The sequence below is a fragment of the Mytilus galloprovincialis genome, chromosome 12 (assembly GCF_965363235.1).
Source record: "Mytilus galloprovincialis chromosome 12, xbMytGall1.hap1.1, whole genome shotgun sequence".
Lineage (NCBI taxonomy): Eukaryota > Metazoa > Mollusca > Bivalvia > Mytilida > Mytilidae > Mytilus > Mytilus galloprovincialis.
This window is the reverse complement of record NC_134849.1, coordinates 39,579,112-39,602,287: the sequence shown is the minus strand read 5'-3', so window position 1 is coordinate 39,602,287 and position 23,176 is coordinate 39,579,112. Positions and strand designations below refer to the sequence as shown.

At 30.6% G+C, this 23,176-nt stretch overlaps 2 protein-coding genes across 8 annotated transcripts in view; one reads left to right on the top strand and one right to left on the bottom strand.

Annotated features, from left to right (window-relative positions):
• LOC143053537 (transmembrane 9 superfamily member 1-like) overlaps nt 1–3,194 on the bottom strand; it is an 85,730-nt gene extending 82,536 nt beyond the window's left edge. For all 7 annotated transcript variants that reach the window (XM_076226331.1, XM_076226332.1, XM_076226334.1 and 4 more), the window contains exon 1: nt 2,936–3,194. In XM_076226331.1, coding sequence (XP_076082446.1) covers nt 2,936–3,013 — 78 coding nt within the window. In that variant the 5' untranslated portion in view covers nt 3,014–3,194. The remainder of the gene's footprint in view (nt 1–2,935) is intronic.
• A 287-nt stretch (nt 3,195–3,481) lies between these two features.
• Nucleotides 3,482–23,176, top strand: part of LOC143053531 (homeobox protein dve-1-like) — a 33,145-nt gene continuing 13,450 nt past the window's right edge. The window contains exons 1-2 of the mRNA XM_076226328.1: nt 3,482–3,851; nt 9,513–9,630. Coding sequence (XP_076082443.1) covers nt 3,765–3,851; nt 9,513–9,630 — 205 coding nt within the window. The 5' untranslated portion in view covers nt 3,482–3,764. The remainder of the gene's footprint in view (nt 3,852–9,512; nt 9,631–23,176) is intronic.

The window sequence follows — 23,176 nt, the reverse complement described above, 5'->3', positions numbered from 1 at the left end:
TTTTTTAGAAATTGGGAATTTCAGCTGTAATTTGAGGCAAACAATATCACTGTCTTGCATCATGTTTTTATATTGTAGAGTGTAGAAAATAGTTTGTATAAATCACCTGTAAAATAACCACATGATTTATTTAATTTTATGTTTTATATATAACAATCTGTGACATAAAGCAGCAGTCCAAAGCCCAGTCAAAAAATAAACCTTATCATACTTTTGCAGAAGCACTGGTGATTGACCCATAGGTCAAGTGAGCATCTGAAATCTTTTGCGAAATTGTAGCCAGTATTTTATTGAATCTATGTTGTAGACTATGAGAACAAGTTACAAAACTGTCGCCCACCTTGTTTCGTCTGTTTACTGAAGAAATCGACCATGTGCTTCCAATAAACACAATCTACAAATGCTAATGGGTTTCTTTCTAACGGAAAGTAATAGTCAAAGTTGTGACTGAGAGCAAAATACGAAACTAGATGGATATGTGCCATTTACAATCAATGTTTACAAATTACATACAATTAATTGCCTGATGCAATAAAGCGCTGATAAGATCAAGCTTAAATCTGAAAGGCACTTGAAATACAGTCATGACAGTATAAATTTGTATTATTGTCAACAGTCAGGGGAGTTACTTGTACGAGTGATTTTTAAACTTTTTCAAGTGATTTTTTTCAACAAAACTAGAGTTAATTCCCTTTCATTACTTTTTAAAAATCACTTCTACCAGTGATAAGAAATATTTTTTAAAATCACTCATTCAAGTGATTATTATGTTTGGAAAAGTTTTAATAAGAAACCAGGGTTATCTCCCTCTTCCAGAATACATCACAACAGGGGTCTTCTTGACATTAATTTATACAAGACGCCTGTTTGAAAACTGAAAATAAATAAAAACTAACTTGTAAAGAGTAAAATTTATTTTCTGAACAAACAATAGCATTAAAAGTAGTACATGAACTACATGTTTCTCATAAAGTACAATCTGTTCAAATGTTCTATATAATGTATTAAAGGGACTTAACTCAAAAACTGTAAAACGGATGCTACCATATTTGTACTCCTGCTGAGTTTGGCGGTAATGAGCATTGTCTATAAGTTTCATAACATTTGGTTGAGGCAAACTTACGTTAGAGAATGGAGACCAATTTTGGGACGTACAGACAACATGGACAAGGGTAAAACATAATGCCCCTACGCTACAACTGGGGCATAAAAAGGAACAATAAAAACTCATAAACCAAAAATGCTATGACCAAAAACAAACACAAACATTTTTACATACATTTGTAGAAAACTAGACTTGATATCGATCAAACAGTGATAAATAAGATTTTGCAGGTCATAATTATAATTTGTAGTGAAGGTAATGGAATATAATCATTCATTACTTCAGGCAACTTTCATCTGGGTCTAATGAAGTAACAAAGTTACTATAAAGCCAAAAGTTAGAATGATTTGATGCATACTTTAGAATAATAAGTACTGGAACTCATAAAAAATGTCATTAAGAACAAACTGTCATGGCTGCTTAGAATCCATGACAAATTGCCCCACACCTAATCACCTCATTTTTTCACAAACATCTTTCCTAAAAATTCGCACCATTCTTGTTGACCAACCCGCCCCACTTATGAAAAAAGGTAAAATCCCATTGAAAATAGGTTGGATAACTAGCCCCACTTATGAATTGGTTAAACTCCCGCTGAAATGAGGTCTACCAACTCATGACAAATAAATAAACAACGATGAATTTAGTAACACCAACTCGCCCCACTTATGGAAAGACGCCATCCCGTTGTATATATTTCTGCCACTTAAAAATAAATCAATACCTACATCTTTTGTAATTCTTTTTGTTTTTGTTTGTTTGAATAAAGCAGTAAGAAGTGAGTATCAGTATTTCAGTGACATCAATGTCAACTCGCCCCACTTGTGAAAAAAAATAGGAAAATCCTAATGAAAAATGGAAGTTATACCGCTGAATTGTCTGCCAACGTACCCTACTGAAAATAAAAGTATGAATAAATTAATGGCTACCAACTAGCCCTACTTATGAATAAAATAATTAAACCATAATGAGTGTATGTCTTCCAATTCGTCCCACTTATGAAAATGTTAAGAATGCATCTTTTTTTTTGTTCTTTTCTTTTAATTGAAAAAAAAACAGAAAGAAGGTAGTATCGGTTTTTTTTTTGTATACTTTGTAGACTAGTTTTCATTTAAGCGGGGTGAGCTGGTATACATGAAAGTTATATTCATCTAAATATTATCATTTTTTATTAAGTGGGTGGAGTTGGTAGGAGTAATATTAACGGGATTTAACCCTTTTCTCAAGTGGGACGATCGAGTTGGTGAACCAGTCGGCGGCGATTTTTAAAAAAATGGTGCAAGTTGTAGAAAAGTGGGGCGATTAGGTGTGGGGCAATTTGCCAGTGGGGCCATTTGTCCAGCTTCCACTGCTTAACCTCTTTCCTAAGTAACAATAAAAAGTATATGTCTTTTTTCCTAAATAACAATAAATAGAGAATGTCTTTGAATTTCTATACTTGTTAGTTGAAAATGAAAAATTGTTGTTTTATACACTTGGTAAAATTAAAAAAAAATCCTCATGGTGAAAGGGACGAAAAGCAAGTATTGTGACACAACAGGCAACAAGACATTGCTTTTGAAAACGGGCAAAGCCAAGTGAAAGCGACTTTATTGCTTAGTAGCTTTCTACTGCCTAGCTGCAGAACCATAGCTCTAAGGTCCTTATGTTATTTTATGACTATTTGCGGACCTAAGATCTACAGTTCCGCAGCTAGCTTGAAGTTGAACCCTGAAGAATGTGATAATTGCTTTGTTGTTGTATGCACCAAATTCTTGTATGAATATTTAAATGTCTGATTTAACTTAAATTATATTTGAAGTAATTTTTTGCATGTTTCATAGGCTTTACCTTATCATTATCCTTGTATTTTATGCCACTGCTTGTTGACAAAAATGCCAACACGACAAAACAAACAAATATCGACATTATCAATTTCCAAAACTAATTTTTAAACAGCATAACACTTTGAGTACATTGATGTGGTATATAAATATATCTTAGAGTCAGAGTATGTCGAGAAGCAGTGACAGGTAGCCAAAATCCTGCTTCAGATTGTGTTGATTTGTGGCAAAATTGTGTTGATCTGTATCATTTGGATGCTTAGACTGGATGCAAAATATTAATGATTTCAAACGTTTTGTCGACTGAGTTAAATTTACTGTTAATCTTTGTGTATTTCGTTTCCGGCTTAGTAAATCGTCTGTATTTCTACGCTACATTTAGTAAAATATACTTAATTTTTAATTTTAAAATCAAAAACATATAAAATTGATTTCAAGTAATGTTCAAATGAATTCTCAACAAGAAAATTTTTGATGTCAATTGATAAATCTCCTTTAACCGCCACGGGCACCTGTTAAAATAGTTCCGCGGCATAATATTTATTGATGTGTGAAGAAGCTCCTTAATCCTCTTAACTGAAGACTTGAGTATATCTGGCTATGGTTAGGGACTCGTTGTTTACAATAATGTTAGACACGGGAGGCTCATGTCTGACATTTCACGACAAAGTGCTCGTGCATTCGTGAAACTTTGTCAAGGCGACTTTGTTGGAAAACTATCAATATAACTCGAATGAAAGTTGAGATTTCAGCATCTTCCATCCCATAGAGTGATACCATATTGTGTCTTTTAACTCTGGGACAGTTTTGCTGTTTTGGAACCTACTGAATTAATTATGGACTTCCATGCTGCAATGGAAACTTTTGCTGAAGCATGGGTTGCTGCCAATGTCCACACAGCAGTGAACACAGACCCTGGACAGGTAACAGACATTTTCAATATTATCTTTTAGGGATTTGGACATCATTGGCTGTCATGGACCGATGAACATGATCTTGTATTTCTTGTCACATTAGTTGATTAATTACTGTCATTGTTTCTTTGTATAACGGTATAATGAATCAATCAACTTTAGACAGACAAGTCATGTTATATTCACAGATTTATTTCGTTATATCTCTTTGTTCTGTATATTTAATCATGTTAATTTCCCTTAATAATCTGAAGTCTTGTTTGTACCTTGCTTATTAATATTTCACACCTGACATTCATCATGTTTATGAGCAATTTGAAATAGATTCACATCGAATATACATATATAATGGTGCAAATTTTATGTGTTGTTTTTTCGAAAGTCTGCGTAATTAGAATATTAACGCAAATAGTTTTTAATCATTTTTTATTTACATATTTACATATTGAAGTACATGTTAAATGATTGTTTTGATTTAAAGTTTTGACAATTTTTAAATATTAATTTTAAATTAAGAAAATATTTATTCATTTTTATCTAACTTTGAATGTTAAAATTATTTACATGTTATTAATTAAGTATTTATACACATGATACATGTTAATATAAAAGTTAAAACACTCATATATACTTTTAGCTATTATAGAATTTAAATTCAAATGATTAATTGACAAAACAAAACTGAAATTTTCTTCTATTTTTATTACTTTCATCATGTTCATGACCATATAAATCTTTTAACAAACTTCCAATGTCATCAGAGAACAATACTTAAATTTCCTTCTGGACTTTTAGGTGACATAAAAGTTGTGTCCAAATGAACATAAAAATTATAGATTTTGTAAATTTTTGTATAATTTTGTTTGTACAAAACTGGAGTCTTTTTAGTGTATAGATATTCTTCGATGTACATTTTTGTGCATATTAATATTGTTATTTTGGATTAATAAAATTCAACCAAGTCAACATCTTGTGTATAAATTCATTCATTTTTATTTACATGTAAGCAAAGTCCCTACAATGTAATTACATGTATGAAACAAAATCTTATTCTTCATGTATGATAAATGTTTGTGGTGGGCAAAGCTTCAATGAAGATTTGATTTTTTTGAGTGTTTTCATTATCATGATCTTCTAAATTTTCCGTCGTTTACATGTTTGGTAAATTCAATGGTAAGTCATTGTGTCAGTTTGGAAGGAAATAGGAAGTGTATATTTTGGTCAGATGGGAAATAGTATAATTAAATAAACCTACATGTATAATGATACCTTAGGTTTTAATTCATTTTTGAAGTTACGTAGATGAACTGTGGAAGTCTGTGTTTGATAGGGTAGACTGAACGTACATGTACATGTTTTTCATGGATTTAGAGCTTGGCCATGTTGGCGCTCTTCTTTTGTCGATGATCCTATTTTGTTATGTACATGTATATCTTTTAATAAAATTGAGAATGGAAATGAGGAATGTGCCAAAGAGTCAATAACCTGACCTCTTGGGACATATATACTACTATTGAAAATGATAAGTCAAAACAGATTTTCATGAAATATGGACCCACTGTAGTGAGAACTCAAGATGTGGGGGTATTCCCTCAATCATGTCAATAAGTAAGCAGAAAGTCTTTAAAGATTTGGATGAAAACAAAATTTACTAAATGTTTAATAAGATAACTCCAATACAAGTACACATGAATTTTTAAGCTGAGAGATTTGGATGAAAATAAAATTTACAAAATGTTTAATAAGATATAACCTCAATACAAGTACACATGAATTTATAAGCTGAGTTGGAAGATAATCCTTACATAGTAATAATCTATACTTATCCTGATGATAAAGGACAGCTGATCTTTTCTCAACCCAGAGATAACCCTTATCAAACTTAATCTTCTACATGTATGATTATTAACCAAATTAAGCATGTGTTATGATCATTTATGAGCAAAATTTATTATTACCTGGTTAAATATAATTATTATTATTAAAAGACTTTCTATTTTGTATGTGCATGTTGCGTTTAAGTTACTAAAGGTGTTCTTGTGAGAAGATGATGTTGGTTGGCCTCAAATACTGTAAATTCAGAAATTGTGGCTTAATTCACTTATTATTGCGATTTTTTGAAGAATGGAAAAAAAATGTGAGAAAAAATATATTCCCCATAATACAATGTACATACAAGTATATAATAAACTCACTGCACAAAGTAAAATCTTGTAACGTGGATTTGTTTATTTTTGTGGAAAAAATGTTTTTTTGTTTGTTGATCTAATGTAGAATAAAATATCATGCTTTTATAGATTTCTGTCTAAAAAAAAAGCCTACATGTATGTGTATAGAAAATTAGTTCTTGATTAATCAATTAAGTTTGTGGTTTACCAGTGATATTGTTTGCCTTAAATTACTGGAGAATAAAGGCTTTTTCCCCTGGAGAAGAATCCCAATTTGGAAAAAAATGGCTTAAAATTATTCCCCAAAAGACAACTTTTTTCCCAAACAGGGGAGTCTCAGTAGTAATTGTGTATTAATACAAATTAAAAAACACTTATTTAAATATTTTTCAAACCTAAAATGACTATTTGTTCAGATTTGAGGGTCTAATCTTTGTATCATCACTGACAATAAGTGGTCTAATTTCAAATGAGGGTTTACCTCTTGAAAGGGGGTCTGCAAATTGAAGTTCCGGTCAAATTCATGTTTTATTATAAATTTCCCAATTTGATAAAAACGATGCATATTTTCCCAATACAAAAGGGTAGAGGTAGTTTTGAAGAAAGCCAACAATATCACTGTTTACTTCTAATTCTGTACCCATCAAATTGAGGAAAATTGGTATCCCACGATTAACATGATTAATAATGATTTCAAAGTAATGTAAAACTCTCAGCAAGTTTCAAGATGAAGAATAGCAATAAAAGAGTTAATGCTTTATTTTATTGGTGAAAATTATTTTGTAAGAATTTCTGTAATTTACAGACATTTTTAGTGGTGTTAAATATAAATAGATATTTGTAGTTTTATTCATCAATTTATACTTAAGGTAAAACTCTCTTGTTTAATGAATTGAAAACTGATCAATAATTAATTTCTAAAAATCCTTTCGTGTTTTTTACCGCAGGAAACTTGTTTGTGTGTATTTGTTCATAATTATCATGATTATAGGAAGCTTGAAACAAAAAAAGTGAAACTTAATCCGTTTATTGGGAAAAAAATGAAGAACGAAAAACATAATCTTCTTTATTCCTGGAAATTGTCAAATTTTCCACCTTTAATATAGATTTATTGAAGATTAATCAAAATTTGAAACGGCCATCTGTGACATTTATAGTACAGATCAATGGTCTTACCCACAAGGCAATTGGATTAAACAGGTTGAAATTAATGTACAATAAAAGGGATCAACCTGTTTGTTTAGTCCAATATTTGACTATTATTCTTGTTATTTATTGATCATTGTGGCCTTTTGTTTGGAGATTATAGAAGGGATTAAGGCCTAAGGGAAGTTAAACACCCTGTAATATAACAAGTCAATTTTGAAAAATTAGGATGAGCAGATCAACTGGATAAAATTAAAAATTTAATCTTATACTGGTTTAACAAGAAAATGTTAAAGATGACACATTCTACTTTTATCACGTTCATTGTTCTTTAAAAATGTACTTTTCATTTTGATGTTCAGTTAAAACTGGTATTTCAACAATCTTGAAATAAAGAATGGTATTTAATTGGTTGATTTTAACAGATATATAATGCCCTTTCAGTATATATATTTTCATATCAACCATTTTATTTACATTAATTAAAAAGAAAAGATGAAGAGAATTAAGTAACAGGAAAAAGGTCAATTTATGCAAATAAATTTAAGCTATTATTTATGATAAAATCCTAGACTCAACTGTTTTGAAGAATTTGGGTAGGTGAAATAATTTGACTTTTGACTTTTACATTCAAAAAATTTATAGAAGTCTAAATATACGTTAGATGTGTTTTGAGCTTACAATTTTATCAATTGATATAATTACGGACTTTCCTTTTTGAATTTTCCTCAGATTTCATTTTAACTCTTTTAAAATGTCAAATCTCCAATTTTGATGAAAAAATCTACAATAAAAAATATTTCATAATACATGGTTTATAATATCTTTTAATCTTGACACATTTTGATCAAACATTCAAAATTTACCCTATATAAAGTGTCTAAGGTTACCTGACATATTGTCAATGATTGTTTTAGCTGTGACGAACATGTAAAATGATAAATTAATGACTTTATTATAATGAAAGTAAAAAAAAATCCCAACCAATTGAATTTTAATAGTCATAGTTGTTGTTAAATTATTTTAACCATAAATTAATTTACTGTAAAGAGTACATGCATGTACTGTACCTATGATGAATTATTATGGAAAAGCATGTGAAATAGATTCTACGAAAATTCACTTTCTTTTAATATGATTTTGTTTTGTAATTGAATTGTATTTGATTTCTGTATAAACTTTTCATATTAATCATGTTAATTAAACTTTAAACTTGTTCTCATCCTAAAATGTTTGTAATATGTGCCACTGAACATTAAACATCAAATCATCCATCCATCCATTTTTCACAGCAACAGAGAGAAGCAATGTTTTAGCACTTAGAATTTCATTGTCTATACTACAACTTGCAATGTATTTCTATTACCAGTAGAAGAAAAACTAATGCACCACAAACTTGGCATAAGTTAAAAATTGTTAATTTCATTTCTGTCAATTTCATCAAACAATTGATCATGCTATTACCTTTGTCAATTTTTTTTTATTTAACATTTGTTAAGAAAGCTTAGTTCAGATATGATATTGCAGGAGAAGATTGGCTCTACAGTGGGTACATTAGGCATTGTCCATGTAAATGTCCCCATGAGGTGAAGTGTTCGTCTTTCAGAGAGTTCATTACAGCCTAGAAAATATATTTTTGTCAAGGCATTGTCCATGTTAGCCAATAACAATCTTTCAGAGAGGTTCCTTACGGCATAGAAAATGTACTTATTGGCCAGCACATTGTCCATATAAATGTTCCCATGAGCTAAAGTGTTAGTCTTTCAGAGAGTTCCATCGTCAATGTTGTCCAATAATAAAGTATTTACCATGTTTACAAATATCCTTTAGAAGAGTGACACTTTTAAGGTGGTACCTAACACTTTTTCTAAAATTGTTTTAACTCGTTTAAATTTTTATAAAATTTTGACAATGTATTTACTTTGACCCTTTAACAAAAATATAACAATTTCAAAAATTTTGAACCAACCGTTTTGTCAGAAAAATTACACTGGTTATATAGCAGTTTGACAAACACCAATTTTGATCATTGAGAAGCTTAATATTCCCTTTACAGCACAACGTAATTAAAACGTTTAGCTGACTTTACAGAGTTATCTCCCTGTAGTGTTAGGTACCACCTTAAAGGTCAAGTTATTTGCAGTACCATAAGGTGTGATTTGGTTAATGCTGTAAATAAGTCACTCAAATCCATTCAAGAGTATCTCAGTAGAACGAACACCCACATTCACCATAGGTAGTGTCCATATTTAGAAATATCAACATCAGTTTTGTTTTTACTTATTAGCAGCTATGTATTAGTTGTGAATGGGGAAAGTATCCGACACATTGTTGTCATTTGTATTTTGTCTTTCAGATAAACAAGCAGAGCCAGAATATGGAGGATCAGACGACAAATGTATCGAAAGATCATCCAAAAGTGATTGCCAACCACCAACAACCACCAACTTCCCAACCAACCAGCCCTACAGCAGGTATGTAAAATTATGCCAGAATTGTTCACGGTTGTTGTCTTCATTTGCAACCATATGTACATCTGTTTTACAACCAATTAGCCTTTGAGGCAGGTATGTACATTTATGACAGAATTGTTCATGGTTGTTGTTTCCATTCGAAACCATGAGTACATCTGTTGTTTTACTACCAATCAGCCTTGTAAACAGCAGGTGGGTACTCTTACATGTATTTTAGAATTGTTCATGGTTGTTGTTTGCCAACAACTCAGCCAGCAGGGTGCATTTTTTTGTACATTAGGTATGTAAACCGACTCTAAATTTATCAATTGAATATATTGTGTAGTCATTTATTTTGTTGGGTATCAATTGTTGTGGAATGTTGAGGAACATTTTCGTTGGTATTTGATTCCGTGGTTTTTCCAGCATATAGAGCCAAAAGAACCAACAAGCTCTGCTGTGCAGCGGGTATCAGTATTTACATGAACATGAACAATGTATATATTTAAAATTTTGAAAAAAATCTTACATTGTAACGTTACAGTCTGCACCAAAAAAAATTCTGTCTGCTTAAGTCCAAAGACCAATATTTTGATATCAGACTGTAACAAGAAGTGATGGATATCACCTGAGCTGTATTGTACCTGTGTATATTTCATGTTAAAAGTGTTGTTTGTAAAAATGCAGTTGATGAATTTACACTGGAACTTCTGAAAAAGAAGAAAAAATCAAGTTAAATCATGACAGACAATTTTGCAAACTCATAAAATTAATGTAGTGAACTTAATAAAATGGATGAAAGCGTGACAATGTTAGGACACTTGTAACAATATGTAACGATGGTTAAATTCGTAATAATATTTATTGCTGTTTAAATTGCTGCTTTAGACAAATCTTTCTAACGGTATGTGGACCAAATTAGTCCGATTACATAACGTCTATACAATCGTTAAATCCCAAAATACAAGAACAAATTGCATTTTTTTGAAGATTAAGATGTGAAATTGCTGTTTTCCATCAAAATATTTGAATTTGATTTAAACCCATCTTTATTTCTACGATATTCTCTATCCCCCGTAATTGTAAATTTATTATTTATAACTCTGAAATGAAATGGAAAGATTAAGGCCTAAACCCAGAGCAGGACAATTCAAGATGTAGCGACTTAAAAGACGAAATTACCCTGATAAGATATAACACAAAGATCTAAACTCTCATATTTACAATCATATAAACATTGCAAAATATAACTTAAAGGATTTGGTCGGTATTATTCAACATTTTGTTTTGTGGCCGATATTGTCAATCTGATTTTCATACTAATGTATTTTTACGAATTTATCCACGTCAGATCAAGAAGGTAATTTCCCGAGGATTTAAGGGTGTTTAGTTGAACTGAGCCAAAGATTAAGGTTCAATTTTCCATCGATATTATCTTTGACATCCACGGATAATCCTATGCAAGTAATAACGTTCCGTGGAAATTCTAAAACTAACAATTTTACGAGAATAAATCCCAGCGATCAGACATTGGTAATTACATTTAGTGACATATAATACAAAGTTTTATTTATTCAGAGATTGGCAAAGTTTGGTTTATTTCTCTGAAATGAATTTTATTTGGAAACAAATGCTTCCTGTGGCTATTACTTAAGGTGCATATACAATTAAATTAGGTGCATATACTGTTGAATTTAATGCATGTTTGAAAAAAAAAGATAGAATTTTTATCATTAAATAGCAGTACTGTTTAATTTAATAGCAATGAGATAGATGAAACTACACTGTTTAGGTGTTAAATACAATTTACAAAATTTTCATATGAACACTTCTTAAAGATTTTGTTTATAAACTGTTTAATATTTAAAAGTGGATGCTGATTTGAATTTAAGTTGAACTAAAATTAGGTCCCACAGATTTTCATATGTCTGTGGATGAGTACCAGAAAATCAAAGCAGGGGTGGATCCAGCCATTTCAAAAAGGTGGGGTTCCCAACCCAGGATAAAGGGGGGGTGTTTCCCAACCCAGGATAAAGTGGGGGTTCCAACTATATGTCCCCATTCAAATGCATTGATCGGTCAAAAAAAAGGGGGGGTTTCAACCCCCGGAACCATCCTCTGGATCCGCCACTGGAAACTTTTTGGGGAAATTAGATAAAATACCAGTTAAATGAATTATTTAATTAAAGTTTATTTGTTTTGAAATAGTTTAAGGGTAAGTTTTAGGGAGTTGGGCTCATATATCTAAGGGTTGCAAAAGCTGGGGCAGGTAAGTGTAAAATAAACTTTGTGATGACTTTTTTCATTTGTAGACTATACCTATAATGTTGTACTGTATACATAGTAGCCTCATGAAATCTTATGTCTGAAGAAGAAATTAAGTAATTATAATATTGGGTGTATTTTTTTATAGGATTTATGATTTACATTTAGTAATAAAAGATTAATTATTATTAAAAGAAAGAAGATGTGGTATGATATATTTGTCAAAGAGACATCACTTTTCTCTAGATACTAAGTGAAGTAGGTGTTATCAACTATAAGATAATTTTAGAAAATTTTCAGTATGAAAAATTTAGATTTAACATGTAAGTTCTAATTAATGCTATTCCAATCCCTAAGGCATTAATCATGTTAAAACATTATGAATTAACAGTATTTATTTTGTTAACTTGTTTTCAAGTCTATCAATTCATCTTAATGTTTAACAATGTTTTAAAACAACCAAATTAATGAAATTTCCATAATATTAAGTTAGAAGGAGTAAATTTGAGAAACAGAACTTTTGACAGGTGTTCACTGTTTTCAGATTTTTACAAGATTGATTTTAATGAGCAATTTGCCCAACCTGAAATTCCACAATTATTATATGTATCGTTAAGTCATAACTTATAATCCCCCTGAATATCTATGAAATATTTGCCACTTGACGCCTATCAAATTAAAAATCTTCTGGTTGTTTTTTTAATAATTTTGTGTAAAGTTATAAATTGTAACTGTATAAGAAGTGTGTGTTGAAAAAATGATACATGACCTTGCATGTACTAATTGTGGTACTTGATAGTAAATCCCTTCCCATGATTCATTTGATGGTGGCCTAATCTATCCCATGATGCATTTGATGATGTCCATTCCAATGATGCAATATGAATATGTTCTATCCTAAGATGCATTTGATTGTGTCCTATCCCATCATTGAATCATGCCTTTGATGGAAGTAATATGCTATCTATTGGTCACAATTTATTCAGATAGTGAACTGGTCAAAGATCTGATGACCACAATTAGTTTCATGTTATATTTTTACTAATGAAAGCAGCTTTTTGTGAGGGAAAAAAATGCATTTAATATTGTGAGGCAGACATTTCTGAAATTGTATGCCATCATAATGAACATGTATGAAAAGTCGATTTTTTTTCTATCTTAAGTGAACAGATTTTTTTTACCAAAAAATTTCATACTCTTTTGACAAGATATTCTTTACGTCCTAAAATTGAAAAACGGATTCTAAAGGAAGATTATAGTGTGTTTATTTTATTAAAATTGACACTTGAACAGATAAAGACTTTTAAATTTTATTTGAAATTAAATATTATTTATTAGATGAATTAGATTCTCCATAAGATTATTCTTTTACAAAAGGCTTTGAGGGTGCCGTTTTAAAATCGGCTATTTGGATTAGGTGGGTGTTACCACAATCCTGTTAAACTTGGACCCTAATTCTTTAGGAAGACAGAGGACGCACTCTTCTTAATCATATGTCGGAAGGCTTCAATTATTAAAATTGCTTTGATGATTGTCTATGTTTACTTAATATTCACGTAATTCTGTTTCAATCTCTCTTGAAATTGTTTGTAATTATTGTATCTGAAGATGAATTCAAAGCAAAAAAAAAAATTTGGAGAAAAAATTTGGTAAATAATACAGTTTGGTGGTGAGCATATTCTAAAGATAATCCAAAGTCATGTTTAAAATGTAAATATTCATTTAAGTAATCTTTGAAAATTATAGGGAATATATATTTATCTAACCAAGTTTGCATAATTTGAAAAGCATGTTAAAAAACACTTTGGGAGTGTTTTATAAAAGTCATGGATATCTTTTGAAAAAGTATGATAATAGCGCTGCATGTTTTATTTTGAATACAAGTGTTCAAATTGACCAAATAACCTCCAGTGTCTTAGTTATGTCCCTTGGGTTTGTATTCGTGAGTTTTGTTCCCTGACATCTTTCTTGTAAAATAACAGATAATATCATTCAAATGATATTTAAAATCTCATCTTTATTTGAGAATGAAATGCATATCTAGTGAATTAAGGATGATTTTAATTTAAAAATCACTGAAAAAAAATCAAATTTCATGCAGTAAATATTTTTATTAGACTGAATTTTAATATCCATTTAATGTGCAATAGATGTTTAATATTATAATAGTCAAAAGTTAACGCATGTATGTTAGTACATGTTCACTGGTTCTGCACCTACATGTATCTGATTAAGTGTTGATCATGTATAGCACATGTACAATTTCATATTAAGATTCATTCATATGAAATTTTATTATTAAACTTTTTTTTTAAAAACCAAATAAACTTTTCAAAGGTTCAATATATATTTGTAAAATGTTTAAGTAGTTACTAGACAGATTATCAATAAATTGGAAATTTTCTTCCAAACAATAAAAACCTAATTGAAGAGTTTATTCCTCGGAAGAGAATATAAAGAATGGCCATTCAATGATTTATTTTCTATTTTGCTCAAACAAATGAGACTATTACCTTCCCTATGTGCTTAACCATCGGCTGAGGGGATTAAATACAAAGAGGGATTAGTGATCTGAACGTAATTTTGTTTACTTATCTGAAAAATATTCATTCTGCAAGTAATCCCTCCGCCTGATATTTTCATTTCGACTAAATCTTTTGTCCTCGTCCGATAGAGAATATTAAAATGGTTGAGAGGCTTCGATCCAAATATCTGACGGATTAATTCTTTTTGAATCAATGGTGTGTTAAAGCCCCATTTTAGATAAGTTGACGAAAATGAATGCGTCTCTTATTAAAGAGATACAAATCCTATTTATACAGAGTTAGGCTTATATGGTCATCTCCGTCATGTTAGTTTTCTCTTATTCCACGAGCACTTGAGATAAATCCCCTGTTTAACATTCAAATTAAGTGATTGGTTGGAATTTAGGGTAGGCACAAAATGAGAAAATTCTTAATATCGCTAATCCTTCTTAATTGGATCTCGACCTTACCATCATTCAAACAGTCATCGGCCTGACGTTTAGAACCCTTCACCCTATGTGGATGATGTGTATTTTCTTGTCAACGAGTCGAAACATAATCTGGGATTAAACTTTCAGCAGTTAAGTACCCACGTTACGATTTTACTAAGAAGATAATGGGGGTCTACCTAAAATAGGTAAGCTGGTGAGATAAATATTTTTATAGGGATAAATTTGGATCACAATAAAGAACAAAAGACTTGGAAAAGGAAGAGGCCTCTTGGAAGATTAAGGAAATATCTAACATTTAATCTGGTATATTCGTAAAATTGAAATGACTATGGGAAAAGCTTTAAGTATTTATTAAGGAGGATTTTCTTATCTCAGTATTCAAGTTACTAATCCTACGGAAAATTAAATTGCATTAAGTGGAATAGTTTTTAACAATAATAATCAACATGAAAAATTCATAACTACAAAATGTATGTCAGACATTTTTATAAAGATATAAATACTCATGTCAATTTTCTTAGGATGATTTCATATTGTTTTTCAGCAGGATGAATTTTAACTCTCAATAGTTTTATAAGTCAGGGATTACTTTTGAATTATTTACGCAGCTTTAATTTAGCTAATCCAGTTAATATATTCCATTCCCAATTCAAATCTGCCTCTGCACTGATGAACTGTACTGAATTAGAAGGAATCCTACAGTTTTATAAATCTAATAGAATGGAATAAAATTGAAATCAATCTTAGAAAAGAAGAAAAGAATTTAATCCTGGCTTTTTAGAGAGAAAACAGGTGTAAGTTTCACATGTGAAATTAACATCTCTAAGGTTCAATTGAATTCTGTATTATGGATTATTGATAGCCCTATAGACATCTATAATATTTTATTTTAATTGTGGAAATCTTTTCATTGGGTTAGCTCCCATATTACTGTTGAAACATGATCCACACTCACAAAAAAAAAATGTTTCTTTTATTGGATGACCTCCCCTATTACTATTGATAACAAAAAAAATCATTTTCACATATAGATTTACATGATGAAAAAAGAAACTTTTTTTAGTGCTTCAGGATTATGTTTAAATATAAAACAATAAGTGTATGATAGAAAAAAGTTTTATTTTTTGGTCAAAAGTATGGAGTTTTATTGCCAAATTCTTTTATACATGTACATCTTCCTGCTTGTCTGGAACAGCAGACAATCAGACATTAAAAAAGTTTGGTATTGCTAAAAATAAAAGAGCTTAAGAGTGAAATTAGTGATTTTCATATGACGTCAATAAGGTGAAGTGTCACAAATCCTTAGGGTCAAGTGTCACAGAATCCAAAATAGCGATAACAATATTAATAGAACTACTTCCTGTTAGGAAAGATGTTTATCTTACTCCCGATTTTTTTAGAAATTAGCCCTTTTGGATTATATTTGAAATGATATCATTTAAATTTTGAAAACAAAATATAATGGATCACATTTTGCAAAATTTAATCCATGATTGAGTAATGTAAATGTTTTTTTTTATACAAAATTTTTATGTACATGATGATTTGTTTCCAACCATATTCAATCTAAAAAATGAAATAATAATTTGAATTTTTGAGGGGTTTTTAGACAAATGTTGAGTTAAGGGGATTTTATTGGTTATGCTAGCTACATTGCATGTATAAGGGGAAGTAACCACAAATCTGATTTCATCGTTTTTGCTATTGGCCACAGACCACAATTAATTCCTCTATCAGTTCTTTATAACTTTTTGTCTCATTAAAAAAAATTGCACCGAATCTTTTTGTCAAATTTTTTGTGTGTGTAATGTATAGTACTAGTCCAAAAATATATCCAAAATTCAGAAAGATTGCAGTCTCACATCTTACAAATTTAGCCAATACACATCCATACCCCTTTTGACAAGTCAAGAGATGTTCCGAAAACTGTAAATATTACCTTTTTGCACTTGGCCTAATCACTCATTCCAAATCAAAATCAGTTAAAATACAACATCCAAAAATTTATTTCACCTCTCTTCTTTCATTTCCACCAAAAAAAATCTAAGAAATGAGTGAGGATCGAAGGGAAAGAAAAGAAATTAAGGAAAAATACACTCTAATTAAAAGGAACTATATTCGTGGACAACGAAAAGCGGGGTCATTAATTGTGGTCTTGGGCCTATTGACCAAATTTTATAGCTTTTGCATTGTGCCTTATGAATTACAAACTGCATTTATGGAATGTTTCGTAACATATTTTAGCAAGTGTTCAACAGAAATAGTTGACATAATTTCTTATTCAGTCTGTTTAAAAAAATAATTTTGTTAAGAAATTCATTAAGAGGATATTAATTGGCTTCATAGATTAGCTAATTTTTCAAACCTAAGCAAGTGCAAATTCAGCCTGAAAAAGAATGAAATAATAGGTAAATTACAACCGTTTCAATGTAAAAATATGGTCCACCTACTCCTAGTTCTCAGGAGCACCCTGAGCACACTACAATGAAAGTGTGGATCTGCTCCCTGCATATGGTATGAAACAGCAAGGGCAAAGTAATTGAAACATTACATTAGATGTAGCTTGTAATCTTATATAAAGTGCAAAATCTTCTATAAAATATGTAAAAACTTATAGAATTTTTTGTAGATTTATCAATAGATGTAATAATTCACCGAGGGATTAGGGTAACATGTGGCTTTGTTTTGTACAAAGCTCGGTAATTTGAATAAGTAAATGCAAAACCAACATTAAGTGTCATATATAAAAGATCTGGTAGCCAAAATCGTAATCCTCAGATTCTTTTCCATTACGTTATATAACGTTATTTATTTCTCAATTTGTTTGAAGTAGCAATTACATATTTACCATTTAATCTTAACTGTATATCTCATAATAATGGTATTTACTTGTCCAAGAAATATGATTTTGATATTATCGGAATGAAAAACGGTAGGAGTCCCAAATTGAAAATAATCCACATATCGTTTGATGCTTGGGAAGAGTCCTCCATTTTTGATTTGATTCTTAATTAGTTACATAAGAATAACTTAAATCTAGGTCTTTGATGAGGGTGTAAATCTATTAGTGAAATAATCATTTTCTAGCTGGGATTATTAACTCCGACGTGTTAATTTCGCACTGATAAAACGATCACGCCAACTGTTTTTCATGTCCTCATCGAAAAACTTGTAGTAGATCTATTAAACGAAACCTTCTGCAGACTATTAACGTTTCTTAGATGCTTTAAAACATTTATCTCACTCAGATTAGTTATAGATGCTTTGATGGCGTAATTAATATTTACAATTTGTGAAAAAGATTTAATTGTAGTGGTGGAATTAACAACACTAAATGGGTTTAATATTGCTTACATATTTTACTCCTCGACAATTATGAGCGCATACTCGAGATGGCTTTCCTTTGAGCCTTGTGATGTAATAGAAGAATAGCTTAGCATATATAGTTCATGTTGTCTGGCACTTGTAGTTAAACTGACTATTCTGTTTTGCCAAAGTCTGCATGCAAGCCTAGATAAAATGTGTACTTCGATGAATGTTTGAATTCAAGGTCAACCTTTACCCATTCTGTACATATGTACATGTTTATATTTTTTATATGCTTTGTCTTACAATTTAACGCAACAATAGTTGATTCCCAAATTTTTTTTGTTTTTCTCTCAGCAAGATTCTTATATATGATTACGAATATAAACTTTTTAGAAAAAACTATTCAATTTTTGAAATGGTTTGAATAAAATAACTTTCGTGTAAGGTCATTTGGGGCATAACTAGTTTCAGTATAATATTAATCTACCAAAATAAGTCAACCCTCAGCTTTAAACAATATTTTGCTAGAACTTAGAAGTTGAACTTTTTTCAGGCTAATGAGTGGCTCACAACTAATTTTAGCAAAAACAATTTGTAAAAAGTGTACTTCTGTCAGAATAATTCAATTTCAATATGTTTATAAACCACAGTGACATAAAAACTAACTTTTCTGATCTTTGTGTCAAGATAATATTATCTTACCAAATTATAAGCATAAGTAGAATTAATGAAAGTTTTAAAGAATTTAAAAAATTTGCCATTTCTTTGTAATTTAATTCATTAATTAATGGGAATCTGCAATCTCTAGATTTCTGAAAATCTTAGAAATGATTTTTGATATCATCAAATTAAAATTTCATTCTCTTATCGACACCTACGAAAATTTGTATGCAATCTAAAAAGATTTATAACAAGTCATTAAATTTTATCACATTAATATTTTCTTCAGAGTTAAAGATTATAACAGTTTAGGTATTTTTACACGCTGGTTTTGTCGAATTTTATAAGATTGGTGATGAAAGCGATAGGTTTTGAAGAAGGAATTATGAAATTAAGACTTCAAAGGTTATGTAACTAGTGTAACCGTTTTACAGTGCCAAATTGTTCCATTTTAATACCATTTTATTGCTTAGTAATGAAATACTTTTGAGATTTTTTCCAGTGATATTTTAAATTTCTTTTGCTCGATTTGATTCACATGAAAATATGATCGTAAAACTCAAAGACTAATCTCCAATCTTCATTTGTAGCTTAGCTGGAAAAAGGGAAAATGTGAAAGAGTTAATATCTTAAAAATTATAGGATATCGAGAAATCTTCAAAAATGAACATGTAAATTATGTCTAGAGATTTATTTTGATCTGATATCATGAACATTTAAGGTTTCTATAATTACCATGGTGATGTAGAAATATACCAAACTTTTTTTTTTTTAAATCAGTACGTGCCATGAAAAAAATAGTTTAGCCATGCAGCAGCTTAAAACTTACTGAATATTTTTTTAAAGACCTGATTTTAGTTCCTCTTAGAGATTCTATAGGACCTGGTTCAACTTTACCACAAAATGTAATGAATTTATGTGCACATGCAGGACCAATCATATTTGAATTTAAAAAAAAATCAGTTATTTTAGTTCGTAAGGCTAGAAATCTTTAAAGATCTTCAGTTTTTCCAGCGATATTTTAAGACTTGTATTGATATACATGATACCTTCAAAAAAATATTTTTAGAAAATTTAAGCAAAGGAGGAATATTTCTTAAATCAAAAATTAGTAATATATATTTGCTCATTGTTGAAGACTGCAGTACAATGACCTATAGTTGTTTGTTTAACTTGGTTAATGTGATGAAGAGTTAATTGTCTCATAGGCAATTATACCACATCTTCATATTTTTATAACAGTTTGTCTTTATAATGTCAAATAGTCAAAGAATGTTTGGATGAGTATTAATAACCAAGGTGATTAAATAGTCGATTTATTTCTCTGTCATCAAAGATTTAGGATCATGTAACGTGTTAAATGTACATGTATGTAAATAGCAACTGATTACGACTTTCTTTTCCTGTACAAGATAGTAGAAATATTTCAACATGGTTGATTACAGAAGAAATACCTTTCCCAGCGAAGAAAAAGAAGTTGTTTTTATAATAAAAAATAGTTCATGTTTAATAAAATTCAAATCTCCTCTATACAGCTGTGTTAATCGGCTTTACATCTCGTTATCCTCGAACCATCTGCCTTAGCGTGGACTGATCTACCTGGCTTGGAGAGAAAGAGAGAAGGATTAAAATTTAATGCTTCATCTAGTCGACACAAAGCCGGCATCCCAGTAATCCGTACATCTGTCAAGCTCCGAACTTAATTCCCTCCACAAAGAAGATTGAATAGGATTCTGGCTGTGTTTCATTATTAAACCTGGGCTAATCCTTTCTTATTATTGGAAGTTGCACTAATACGGAATATCGACAGGTCGGTGAAATCCTAACGATGAAATAATTATAGTACCTATAGAACCTGGGTGTCAAATTCTTTGTTTGGTAGGGAAATTATATTTGATTACAGTTGAAAGTTTAAAAGAGAATTAGCACAGGGGAAGTCCATTGACTTGACATAAGATCGTCATAAAATACGAACATTAGCCTTTAAAGTTCTGTTAGCCAGAGAAAAATAGAGATTGTGAAATATAAACCTGACTCAAGCTTCAAAAAATCAATTTAAATGTTGTTTTCTTATTTTACTGAAGAAAAAAAAAATCTTTAAAAATTTATAAAAAAGTGTTTTTTAATTGAAAATATATTTTTTTTAATTATTTGCATTATTTCAAAAAGAGTTCACACTTACAGATTGTTGTTGTTTTTGTGATTAGGAGAAATATGATACGTACAATCATTGCTTAATACATTAGTTAAGTAATTAATTTTAAAAATAGTTTAAAGAGAGTTTATTGTCGACATACACTGATTAATCATCAAACACAAGTTAAAAACATCTCTATTAAAATATACTTATATCCATGATAGGGGACTCCATTCAAATTTACATAATACATTATCAGGGAACGAAGTTAAATCTTTCTTATTACAATCACAACTTGATTATTTAGAGCTGCCATGTTTTGTTTTAAAAATACTTTATATATCTAAAATTGAGAATGGAAATGGGGAATGTGCCTAAGAGACAACAACCCGACCATAGAGCAGACAACAGCAGAAGGTCACCAACAGGTCTTCAATGCAACGATAAATTCCAGCGCCCAGAGGCGTCCTTCAGCTGGCCCCTAAACAAATATATACTAGTTCAATGATAATGAAATGAACGCACGCTAAACTCCAAATTGTACACAAGAAACTAAAAGTTAAAATAATACAAGACTAACAAAGGCCAGAGGCTCCTGACTTGGGACAGGCGCAAAAATGCGGTGGAGTTAAACATGTTTGTGAGATCTCAACCCTCCCCTTATACCTCTAGCCAATGCAGAAAAGTAACTAATTATACCCCCGCTTTAAAAAAGGGGGGGTATACTGTTTTACCTCTGTCTGTCCGTCATTATACCCCCGCTTTAAAAAAGGGGGGGTATACTGTTTTACCTCTGTCTGTCCGTCAGTCCGTCCGTCAGTCCGTCAGTCCGTCCATCAGTCCGTCCGTCAGTCCGTCCGTCAGTCCGTCCGTCAGTCAGTCCGTCCCATGAAACTTTCGTCACATTTTTCTCAGGAACTACACATCCACCCTTTCTGTAATTTGGTATCAACATTTATATATGTTAGCCATACCGTGTGATGCGTTTTCAGATTCATCACTTGACAACTTCCTGTTTACCGAACACTTGTATGATTTTACACATAATAGCCAAGTTGAAAATTTTCGTCACATTTTTCTCAGGAACTACACATCCACCCTTTCTGTAATTTGGTATCAACATTTATATCTGTTAGCCATACCGTGTGATGCGTTTTCAGATTCATCACTTGACAACTTCCTGTTTACCGAACACTTGTATGATTTTACACATGATAGCCAAGTTGAAAATTTTCGTCACATTTTTCTCAGGAACTACAATACAAGGATTTCTGAAATTTGGTTTCAGGATTTATATAAGTCAGCTATACCGTGTGATGCGTTTTCAGATTCATCACTTGACAACTTCCTGTTTACCGAACACTTGCATATTTTTACACTATTAATATTATCCACTTGCGGCGGGGGTATCATCAGTGAGCAGTAGCTCGCAGTTTCACTTGTTCACTCTGCCATTTAAATTTTTGTTTAAAATATGACCCATGCAGTTATTTTTTTCAGTCGATTTTTTTTAAATCATGTGCAGTTTTACACAAAAATCTAGAAAAAATAATATGATAAAAACAACCAATTATTGGTCACCTTTTCCATGAGGGATAAGTGAACAAACTTTAAATGCTAATGACGGTCCCTAATGCCAATACATGATACAAAATGACACAATATTTGGTATAAATTATACAAAATATTCTTATGTATGTTGTTCTTATATTATTTATTATTAGTACAGTATATAAATCAGAGATGGAATGAGGGTGACAGTCTGAGGTGACAATTTAACTGACAGTGAAATTATTCTTGATTCCTTTAGTACAACATTTCAAAGTTATGAGATAATCATTTATTATTTTAACCTCTGGCGGATTTTCAAAATTAAATTTTTGAAGTGTAATTCAATAATCATTTCATAAGATCAAACCCTGCAATGTCACCATCCAATGTCTTCTTTCCAGAAAAAGGTCACTCACTGTCTGACCTCGTGTAGTAATCCAAAACAAACCAATTTATAAGTTTGACCACACCCCCAATTGTTTTGCATGTAAGCAATCTTTTGATTGGTTATTTAAACTAATTTCATTTCAATAAGATGTAAACTTTTACATAATACTGAAATTTTAAGTGCAAAATGAGATTTGTCAGCTAGTGCAGAAAGATTGGAAAATATGGAATAAAAAGAATGTTTTGTACCTCAAGTCCGAGCATAAAACTTGTAAATTATC